This window comes from Trichechus manatus, unplaced genomic scaffold, assembly GCF_000243295.1.
Source record: "Trichechus manatus latirostris isolate Lorelei unplaced genomic scaffold, TriManLat1.0 scaffold00070, whole genome shotgun sequence".
Classification (NCBI taxonomy): Eukaryota; Metazoa; Chordata; class Mammalia; order Sirenia; family Trichechidae; genus Trichechus; species Trichechus manatus.
Window position 1 is genome coordinate 13,470,547 of NW_004444006.1, and position 11,909 is coordinate 13,482,455.

Consider the following 11,909-nt stretch of genomic DNA (forward strand, 5'->3'; position numbering starts at 1 on the left):
GATTGTGTCCTGAGGCAATCTCTTGAGATATAAAAGACAGAAGTGAGCAGTGAGACAGGGGGACCTCATACCATCAAGAAAGCAGTGCCAGGAGCAGAGCGCGTCCTTTGGACTGGGGTCCCTGTGCCGAGAAGCTCCTAGTCCAGGGGAACACTGAAGAGAGGAAGGCCGACAGAGAGAAAAAGACTTCCCCTGGAGCTGACACCCTGAATTTGGACTTTTAGCTTACTTTACTGTAAGGAAATAAATTTTTCTTTGTTAAAGCCTAAAAAAAAAAAAAACTTTTTTTGAGTGGGTCACTAGTGGTAATAGTGAGTGGTGCCACTCCCATTTTCACTCCTTGATTCCTGGATCCATGAATCCTAGCTACGGGAGAAACAGCACCATATATTGGATGCTGGTTTAGAGAATATACAGCATCCTGGAAAACACCGCCCCAACCCCGCAAGGTATTGCCACCTAGCTGGCACCATAATTTTTTCTTTAGAAGGCTATTCCATTGTTCTATCAAACCAGCTGCTTCAGGATGATGGGAACACGGTAAGACCAGTGAATTCCATGACCTTGAGCCCACTGCCACACTTCATGAAGTGAGTTCGTTGATCTGAGGCAATGCTGTGTGGAAGATACTATGACGGTGGATAAGACATTCTAAGTCCACGGATGGTAGTTTTGGCAGAAGCACTGCATGCAGAGAAGGTAAATCCATATTCAGTGTGTCTATCCTAGTAAGAACAAAATGCTGTCCTTTCCATGATGAAAATGGTCCAATGTAATCAACTGGCCACCATGTTGCAAGCTGATAGCCCCTAGCAATGGTGCCATATACAGGATAAGTGTTGGTCTCTGATTCTGGCAGGTTGGGCACTCAGCAGTGGCTGCAGCCAAGTTGGCCTTGGTGAGTGGAAGTCCATGTTACAGAGCCCATGCTTATCCTCTATCCCTGCAACCATGGCCACTTTGTTCATGAGCCTATTAGTCAATGACAGGAGTGGCTGGGGAAAGAGGCTGACTTGTATCCACAGAACATGTCATCCTACCCACTTGATTGTTAAAATCCTCCTTTGCCAAGATCACCCTTGATGAGCATTCACATGAGACACAAATATCTTCACTTCTTTGGCCCATCCAGAGAGGTCTATCCACATGCTTCTTCTCCATACCTCCTCGTCACTAATTTTCCAGTCATGTTCCTTCAAAGTCCCTGACCATCCAGCCAAACCATTGGCCACAACACAAGAATCAGTATATAATCTCGTATCTGTTCATTTCTCCTTTCAGAGCAAAATGAACAACCACGTGCACTGCTCGCAGTTCTTTGCCCACTGGGAGAATTTCCCATCACCGCTGTCCTTTAGGGAGGTCCCAGAAAGGAGCTGCAGTGCTGCCACTGTCCACTTCCAAGTGGTGCCTGCATATCATGCAGAACCATCTGTAAACCAGGCACGAATTTGCTATTCCTCAGTCAACTGATCACAAGGAACTCCACATAGGTGCCAACTAGGATAAGGAAGGTAATGTGACAGGAGTGGGGACCATGGGTATTTGGCCACTTCCTCATGTAACTTACTTGTGCCTTTAAGTCTTGCTCGAGCCCAATCTCGTTTATACCACTTCCATTAAATAATGGAGTGCTGTTGTGCACATCCAACTTTATGACTCTGTGGGTCAGACAACACCTAGTTCATGATGGGCAGCTCGGGCCGGATAGTGACTTGGTTGCCAATAGTTAAACAATCAGTCTCTACTAAGTCCTAGTAACAAGCCAAAAGCTGTTTCTCAAAAGGAGAGTAGCTATCTGTAGAGGATGGCAGAGCTTTGCTCCAAAATTCTAAGGGCCTGTGCTATAATTCACCAGTAGGGGCCTGCCAAAGACTCCAAACAGCATCTCTATCTGCCACTGACACTTCAAGCACCACTGGAACAGCCAGATCATATGGCCCAAGTGGCAGACCAGCTCGCAGGGCAGCGTGGACCAGTTGCAGAGCCTTCTCTTGTTCTGGGCCCCACTCGAAAGTAGCAGCTTTTCAAGTCACTTAATAAATAGGCCAGAGTAGCACATCCACATGAGGGATATTGTTGTTGCTGTTGTTTCGAGTTGATTCCAATTCATAGTGACACTGTACAACAGAACAAAACACTGCCCAGTCCTGTGCCATCTTCACAATCATTGTTATGTTTGAGCCCACTGTTGCAGACACTGCGTCAATCCATTTCATTGACAGTCTTCCTCTTTTTTGCTGACCCTCTACTCTACCAAGCATGATGTCCTTCTCCAGGGACTGGTCCCTCCTGATAACATGTCCAAAGTATGTAAGATGAAGTCTCATCATCTTTGCTTCTAATGAGAATTCTGGCTGTACTTCTTTCAAGACAGATTTTATTCTTCTGGAAATCCATGGTATATTCAACAATCTTCGCCAACACCATAATTCAAAGGTATTAATTCTTCGGTCTTCCTTATTCTTTGGTCAGCTTTCACATGCATATGAGGTGACTGAAAATATGGCTTCGGTCAGGCACACCTTAGCCCTTAAAGTGACATCTTTGCTTTTCAACACTTCAAAGAGGTCTTTTGCAGCAGATTTGCCCAATGCAATGCGTCTTTTGATTTCTTGACTGCTGCTTCCATGGGTGTTGATTGTGGATCCAAGTAAAATGAAATCCTTGACAACTTCAATAGCTCTCTGTTTATCATGATGTTGCTTATTGGTCCAGTTGTGAGGATTTTTGTTTTCTTTACGTTGAGGTGTAACCATACTAAACGCTGTGGTCTTTGATCTTCATCAGTAAGTGCTTCAATTCCTCTTCACTTTCAGCAAGCAAGGTTGTGTCAGCTGCATATCGCAGGTTGTTAATGTGTCTTCCTCCAATCCTGATGCCCCATTCTTCATATAGTCCAGCTTTTCAGACTATTTGCTCAGCATACAGATTGAATCAGTATGGTGAAAGGATACAACCCTGATGCACATCTTTCCTGACTTTAAACCACGCAGTATCCCCTGGTTCTGTTCAAATGACAGCCTCTTGGTCTATGTACAGGTTCCTCATGGGCACAACGAAGTGTTCTGGAATTCCTGTTCTTCACAATGTTATCCATAATTTGATACGATCTACACAGTCAAATATCTTTGCACAGTGAATAAAACACAGGTAAATATCTTTCTGGTATTCTCTGCTTTCAGCCAGGATCCACCTGACATCAGCAATGATATCCCTGGTTCCATATCCTCTTCTGAATCCAGCTTGAATTTCTGGCAGTTCCCTGTAGATATACTGCTGCAGCTGCTTTTTAATGATCTTCAGCAAAATTTAACTTGTATGTGATATTAATGACATTGTTTGATAATTTCCACATTCATTGGATCACCTTTCTGTGGAATGGGTACAAATATGGATCTCTTCCAGTTGGTTGGCCAGGTAGCTGTCTTCCAAATTTCTTGGCATAGACGAGTGAGCGCTTCCAGTGCTGCATCCATTTGTTGAAACGTTGGGATTCCGTCAACTCCTGGAGCCTTGTTTTTCGCCAATGCTTTCAGTGCAGCTTGGACCTCTTCCTTCAGTACCATCGGTTCTTGATCACGTGCTACCTCCTAAAATGACTGACTGTTGACCAATTTTTTTTGGTACAGTGACTCTGTGTATTCCTTCCATCTTCTTTCGATGCTTTCTGCATTGTTTATTATTTTCCCCATAGAATCCTTCAGCTGTGCAACTTGAGGCTTGAATTTTTTCTTCTGTTCTTTCAGCCTGAAAAATGCCTAGCATGTTCTTCCCTTTTGGCTTTCTAACTCCAGGTCTTTGCACATCTCATTATAATACTTTACTTTGTCTTCTCAAGCTGACCTTTGAAGACTTCTGTTCAGCTCTTTTACTTCATTATTTCTTCCTTTTACTTTAGCTACTCTATGTTCAAGAGCAACTTTTAGATTCTCTTCTGACATCCATTTTGGTCTTTTCTTTCTTTTCTGTCTTTATAATGACCCCTTTCTTTCTTCATGTATGATGTCCTTGATGTCATTCCACAACTCCTCTGGTCTTCGGTCATTAGTGCTCAATCCGTCAAATCTACACCTGAGGTCGTCTCAAAATTCAGGTGGTATATACTCAAGGTTGTACTTTGGCTCTTGTGGACTTGTTCTAATTTTCTTCAGTTTCAACTTGAACTTGCATATGAGCAATTGATGGTCTGTTCCACAGTCAGATCCTGGCCTTGTTCTGACCAATGATATTGAGGTTTTCCATTGTCTCCTTTCACAGATGTAGCTGGTTTGATTCCTGTGTATTCCACCTGGCGAGGTTCACGTGTATAGTCGCCATATATTGGTGAAAAAAGATATTTGCAATGAAGAAGTCATTGGTCTTGCAAAATTCTGTCATGTGATCTTCAGCATCATTTCTATCACCAAGGCCATATTTTCCAACTATCAATCCTTCTTCTTTGTTTCCAACTTTTGCATTCCAATCACCAGTAATTATCAATGCATCTTGACTGCATGTTTGATCAATTTCAGACTGCAGAAGTTGGTAAAAATCTTCAGTTTCTTTGTCTTTGGCCTTAGTGGTTGGTGTGCAAATTTGAGTAATATTTGTATTAACTGATCTTCCTTGTAGGCGTATCAATATTTTCCTATCGCTGACAGCATAGTACTTTAGGATAGATCTGGGTATGTTCTCTGACGATGAACGTGATGCCATTCCTCTTCAATTTGTCATTCCCAACCATATGACTGTCTGATTCAAAACTGCCAATACCAGTCCGTTTCAGCTCAGTAATGCCTAGGATATTGATGTTTATGTGTTCCACTTCATTTTTGATGATTTACAGTTTTCCTAGATTCATACTTTGTACATTCCATGTTCCAGTTATTAATGGATGTTTACAGCTGTTTCTTCTCATTTTGAGTCATGCCACATCAGCAAATAAAGGTCCCCAAAACTTGACTCCATCCATGTCACTGACATCAACTCTACTTTGAGGAGGCAGCTCTTCCCCAGTCATATTTTGAGTGTCTTCCAACCTGAGGGGCTTATCTTCCGGCACTGTATCAAACAATGTTCTGCTGCTATTCATAAGGTTTTCACTCACTAATTTTTTTCAGAAGTAGATTGTCAGGTACTTCTTCATAGTTTGTCTTAGTCTGGTAGCTCAGCTGGAATCTGTCCACCATGGGTGACCCTGCTGGTATCTGAATACCGGTGGCATGGCTTCCAGCGTCACAGCAACACATAAGCTGCCACAGTACGAGAAACTGACAAACACATGGGGGAAATGAGGGATAAGTTGCCTCCAAATTCCAAAGAGGCACAACAGGTGTTGTGCCTCCTTTTTAGTTGTAGGAGGGGCAAGATGCAACAACTTATCCTTCACTTTAGTAGGAATATCTCAACATGCCCCACACCACTTGATGCCTAGAAATTTCACTGAGGTGGAAGGCCCTGAATTTTTTTGGGTTAATTTTCCACCCTCTAGCATGAAAATGTCTTACCAGTGAGTCTAGAGTCATTGATACTTCTTCCTTTCTAGGTCCAATCAGCATAATGTTATCAATGTAACGGACCAGTGTGAAGTCTTGTGGAAGGGAAAGGCGATCAAGTTCCCTGGGGACTAAATTATGACATAGGGCTGGAGAATTGATATACCCCTTGAGGTAGGTATTGCTGGTCTTGCTAGTTGAAGGTGAACTGCTTCTGGTGCTTCTTTGAAACAGGTATGGAGGAAAAGGCACTGGTCAGATCAATAGCTGCATACCAGGTACCAGGAGATATATTAATGTGCTCAAGGAATGAAACTACATCCAAACAGCAGCTGCACCACCTGGTCGAGTTTTTAATAATCCACTGTCATTGTCAAAGATCCATCTGCTTTTTGCTCAGGCCAAATAAGTGAGTTGAATGGGGATGTGGTGGGAATCACCACCCCTGCATCTTGATGGTGGCAATAATCTCTGCAGTCCTTCCAGGAATGCAGTACTGTTTTTGGTTTACTATTTTCCTAGGTAGGGGAACTTCTAATGGCTTCCATTTACCTTTTCCTACCATAATAGCCCTTATTCCACATGTCAGGGATCCAACTTGGGGGTTCTGCCAGTTACTGAGTGTGTCTATTCCAATCATGCATTCTGTAACTGGGGAAATCACTTCAGGATGGGTTTGGGAACCCACTGGAACCACTGCAAGAAGGACCTGGGCTAAGACTTCATTAATTACCTGACCTCCACACACCCCTACTTTGACAGGTGGGCCACAGTGATGTTTTTGGTCTCTAAGAATTAGTGTCAGTTCAGAGCCAGTATCCAGTAATCCCCAAAAAGTCTGATTATTTCCTTTTCCCCATTGAACAATCACTCTCATAAAAGGCCATAGATCCCTTTGGGAAATGCTGGGAGAAAGAGTAACAGTATACATTTTTTGCAGTGTAGTAGGGTCCTAGCTCAAGGGGACCCGGCCACCCCTTCATTCAAGGGATTATGGGTCTATAAATTAGCTCAAGTCTGGGAACTGATTGAGGGGCCGTGACTCTCTATTCTGGTGATTTAAGTTTGACTGTTGTTCACTTGGCCAAGAATTCTTCCACTTGTACAGATGAAGTAAATATTTAGTAGATTTCCCATCTATTTCATTCCTAGGGACACAATAACTAAGTAACCAACTCCCTAAGTAATCAGACTATTCTGATTACTGCTTTAACTCTGCTGTCCATTATGGTAACCATGCCCACCTTGTCTTTGTTGATTGAGTGCTGCCTCTTGTCCCCTACCACCACAGGGTCCAATCTGCCCCATTATAGTTGGGTGTCTTAATTCAGTTAGGGCAGTTCGCACTGTCAAATCTGATTTGTATAAAATAGCAATCAGAGCAGTCTTCAAGGATACTAGAGCTTCCTTCACAAATTTGTTCCTCACCGTTGTGGTAAAAGGTGTGTCCTCTGGGTACTCAACGGTTGGGTCTGTGGGTCCAACCTGATAAATCCACTCTAATATGCCAATTTCTCTAAGCCTTTGGATATCTTCTTCTGCAATATACCAAGGCAGGTATGGCATTTCAACTTGATGTAGCATAGGCCACCGCTTAATCTATACGAACTAACCAAATAAACCACTAGATCCTTTTCTAACCTCTCGAACTGAAACGCTGAATGAAGACTCTGTGCTTAGTGGGCCCATATCAATAAACTCAGACTGATCCAACTTTATGTTCTTTGCACCATTATCTCACAAGCTTAATAGCCATTCCCATACATATTCCCCAGGTTTCTGTTTGTATGTATTAGACAAGAAATTGAAAAACTTTTGTAAATTGAAAAACCATAGTTTTACTATGGTTTTCTTATGCTTTGGAGACTGAATGAAAAGTTATATGATTTGAGGCTTTCACTTATTAGCCTTTGTATTTTCTATGCCTATGCCAAACAATGCTCCCACTGGCAGTTATATACTGTGTTATTTGCTTTAATAGTGCAAAATAGTTTAAAACAAGTCACAGATTCACAGAATTAGAAGGAACCTCTGATGGTCATTAGGCCTATTAGTTTGCTTCTAGGTAAGACTCACTGATTTAAGCCACATAGTTGGGTGTCTGATACTTTCTGCAACGGAGATTCCACAGCATCCCTTAGTAACTTGCTCTAGTGGTCAGAAGTTCTTTATAAGTCTAACCTTCAACTTCTGATTACAACTGAAACCGACTTTAGTTTCTAAATCCCACTGTCTTTGAGAATCCAGATATATAAAAAAGTTTAACAACTGAGATTATTAATAGTTAACATTTACAAAGCAGTTTATTGCTCTGTATTTTCACTCTCATTAAACCAGTTTCTCTTGAGTCAATTCCAACTCATGGCAACTCCATGTATGTCTGAGTATAACTGTGCTCCATGGGGTTTTCTATGGCTGATTTTTTTTTTTTTTTTCAGAAACCAGGCCTTTCTTCCAAAATGCCTCTGGGTGACTTGAACCTCCAACCTTACAGTTAGCAGCAAGCACATGTTAACTGTCTGCATCACTCAGGGAGTACACTAGTTTACAATAAATCTCTAAGATATTATTAAATTAGCTTCATTTTACAGCAATTGAGGTTCAGAGAAGTTGAGCTACTTTCCAAAGGTCATAGAGGTAGTAATTGATAGAGCTGGAACTCCAAGCCAGATAATCTATCTCTAATCCTGTGCTTGCACCATTATGCCCCACTACAGAATAAAGAAGCAAAATATAAGCTTATTCTTTACTGTGCTGATAAATTTAAGAACTATCAGGAAAAAAAGTACTCTGGAACCATAGAATCCTAGAGTGAGAAGGGACCTTAAAAATCATATATTGTTGTAACATAATCTTCTAGAGAGCTCAAATTCTGGAAATTGGATGTATGCTACTAGGAAGGCTTTCAGCTGGGTTAGGCTTAATAATGACATCTCACATTGGTGTAGTTCCATTTGCTGATAATACAAAAAATAATAAAGATAGGGTACTTAGGACACTGGAAAAAACAGCATCTGAACATCAAGTTACTGAGTAGGCAGTTCAACTAAACAAATCTTGGAGTTGCAAATTGAAAAATAAAAGGACAAGTGCAGGTTTGCTTAAGAGCATGTACTTTGGAGTCAGACAATTCTTGGTTTAAATCCTACCACTTACTAGCTATAAATCAAAACCAAATCTGTTACTGTAAAGTTGATTCTGACTCATAGTGACCCTATGGGACAGAGTAGAACTGCCCCATACAGGACCTGGCAAAAATTATTTAACCTTTCTAAACTTCAGTTTCTTTTTCTAAAAAATGGACATAAGAGTATCTATATCACTATATTGATGTAAATAATGAAGAACAATGTATGTAAATACTTAGCAGGGTACTCAGCATAATAAATTGTAGTTTTCAATAATAATAACAATATTATCATCATTATTATTATGGTACAGCATCATCTAAGCCCCCACCAAACCTATCATGAAAGTTTATTGTGGGAAATTTGTTTATAATTATTTCATATATGTGTACAGAAGATGATCCTTGGCCTTAAGAACCACATACAAGAATAAGAGGTAACTCAAGACTTGCTCTAAGACTAATAATTTAACCAACATTTATTGAGTCATCAGTATATGCTTTATTAATTACTGTTACAAGTACTTTATTAAGTTCTAAGTCTTCTAAGTTGATACATGTATTAACTAGTTAAATTTTTACAACTCTATGAAATAGTATTATTATTTCCTATTCTACACATGAATAAACCAAGCAGAAGGAAGTCAAATAATTTACTAGGAAGTAGGAGAACTAAGATTTGAATTCAGACGGTCTAGCTCCAGAACTGACACTTTTAACTAGTGTAGTCTACTGTTTCCCACCCACTCTGCTGTTTTGCCTCTATAGTCAACACCTGTGTTAAATGAGTAATAGCAAACTGGAGTTTTAAAACATTATAATATGAGGGCTAGGTTGGTCAACAAATTACAACAGTTAATTCTCATAAAGTGAGAATTAAAAGTGGGTACATAAATACTTACAACTACTACTGATATAATAATATAAAGCTAAAGGTCTGTTAAGATTCATGCGTAGCTTATCCTTTAAAAAAAAAACCTCAAATTTTTAAGAAAGTTAGTATAGATTGAAGGTCAAGCCAAGATGGGGATGAGGGGTGGAGAGGAGTAAGGTAAGTATTCTGGAATAGCGCTGGTAAAGGACTTAGTTCTTAAAATTCACCTGTGGGTCCCTTGCTCTATGCCTTGAAAAGGAGACGGAAAGGACAGAAAGGCAAGGTACCTAGAACAACAGATAAGGACCGAGAAAGAGGCTAAGATCGCTACGGCAGACAGGGTGGTTACCTTTGCCCTTCTCTATCATAAATCCTAGTAGTTTGCAATCTCTGTCCTACAGTCAAAGGAGCCAGTGAAAATATGTTCTGTTCTACCACCTCTGGGTACACTTCCTGAAAACCATCATCCTAAACTTTCCAGTCATCTAAGTGTATTCCTGGAAAAGTTGCTCAATTTATAGGCTTTTATATAATTCACTTTTAGATAGAAGAATATAGTCCTGACCAATACAGTTTACAACATCTTCTTACCTTTTTCTGCTGGGCTCAACACAGTCACTGTGAAAAGATAGAGAGGTAAATATTAGTGATATTTAAAAAAAACTCTTTTTCTAATACATTGTCCATAGGATCAATTTTGAGCAATCTATTTAACGGTACTTTAGTAAACCACCAGTGTGTTAAGATGAGGGAAGGCACGAATGATTAATTTCCATCTTTTGCTATCTTCCTTCATTTTAAATCTCAGTAATTAAGAACTTCCAGTCATTCTACAAATACAAGTATAACTTGGTTTTTAAAAAACTCAACAAATGTAAACACTCAAGCTATAGAACATGGCACTAAGAACTTTAAAAGCTGGTAAGTTAGGAGATGACTATTTACTTTCCCAAAGTTTTCACTGTAGGATGTCTCTCAATAGTTAATACCAAGCCTCTCTTGTATATTTAGAGGTAATACAGTGTGGAGGTTGTGTGTTTGCTCTGGAGTCAGACTGTCTGGGTTAGAATCCCTGTTCCACTATTTTGTGGCCCTGGGCAATTCCTTAATTTCCCTAACTACCTAGCTGACAAGGTTACTTGCGAATTAAATGTGTTAATGAATGTAAATGTTGCTTAATATAGTATCTAGCACAAGGCAAGTACCTAATGAATATTAATTATTACTATATTTGAACTAAGGTTTCATAGAATATCAGAACAGGAAGGTAATTTGGTGATTATCTGGTTTATCTGTCTCATTTTAAAGATGGCAAAATAGGACATTAATAGCAAATGATTTGCCCCAAGTCAGAGAGAAAGTTAGTGGTACAGTGCGACTAGATTCCAGCCTCCAGGGCTGGTAGCGAAGCGGTTAAGAACTCAGGCTGCTAACCAAAAAGGTCAGTAGTTCAAATTCACCAGTTGCTCCTTGGAAACCCTCTGGGGCAGTTCTACTCTGACCTATAGGGTTGCTATGAGTCGGAATTGACTCAATGGCAATGGGTTTGGTTTTGTTATGGGTGTCTACCTCCTCCAATTATTCCTTGCTGTCTTACTTTGATGTATGTTATAGATTAAATTGGAGCCCTGGCAGTGCAAAGATAAAGAGCTATGGCTGTTAATCAAATGGCTGGCAGTTCGAATCCACCAGCCAATCCTTGGAAACCCAATGGGGCAGTTCTACTCTGTCCTATAGGGTTGCTATGAGTCGGAAATGATTCAACAGCAATGAGTTATAGATTAAATTGTGTCCCCCTAAAGAGGTATATTGAAGTCCTAACTCCTATCCCTGTGAATAATACCCTGCTTGGAAGTAGAGGTTGTCTTTTGTTATGTTAATGAGGTCATACCAGAGTAGGGTGCCTCCTAAACCTAATCCTTCTTTTTTTTTATTGTACTTCAGGTGAAGGTTTACAGAACAAATAGTTTCTCCTTAAACAGTCAGTACACATATTGTTTTATGACATTGGTCAACAACCCCACCACATGTCAACACTTTTCCTTCTCCACCTTTTTTTTTTCTTTGGTGAAAATATACATAGCCAAAGATACACCATTTCAAAAATTTCTACATGCACAGTTCAGTGACATTGACTACACTCTTGCAGTTGTGTTGCTATTCTCACTTTAGATGAAGGTTTACAGAACAAAATAGTTTCTCATTAAACAGTTAGTACACATGTTGCCCTATGATAATGGTTAACAACCCCACTACACGTCAACATTGTCCTTACTCAACCTTGGGTTCCCTATCACCAGCTTTCCTGTCCCCTCATGCCTTCTAGTCCTTGTCGCTGGACTGCTGTGCCTCATTAGTTCCGTTTTGTTTTATGGGGCTGTCCAATCCCAGACTGAATGGTGAACCCTGGAAGTGACTTCACCACTGAGCT

At 40.3% G+C, this 11,909-nt stretch overlaps 1 protein-coding gene across 2 annotated transcripts in view; it reads right to left on the reverse strand.

The window, feature by feature from the left end:
- Positions 1-11,909, reverse strand: part of ZDHHC15 (zinc finger DHHC-type palmitoyltransferase 15) — a 224,416-nt gene that overhangs the window by 163,501 nt on the left and 49,006 nt on the right. For both annotated transcript variants that reach the window (XM_004380170.2, XM_023734698.1), the window contains exon 2: positions 10,070-10,096. In XM_004380170.2, coding sequence (XP_004380227.1) covers positions 10,070-10,096 — 27 coding nt within the window. The remainder of the gene's footprint in view (positions 1-10,069; positions 10,097-11,909) is intronic.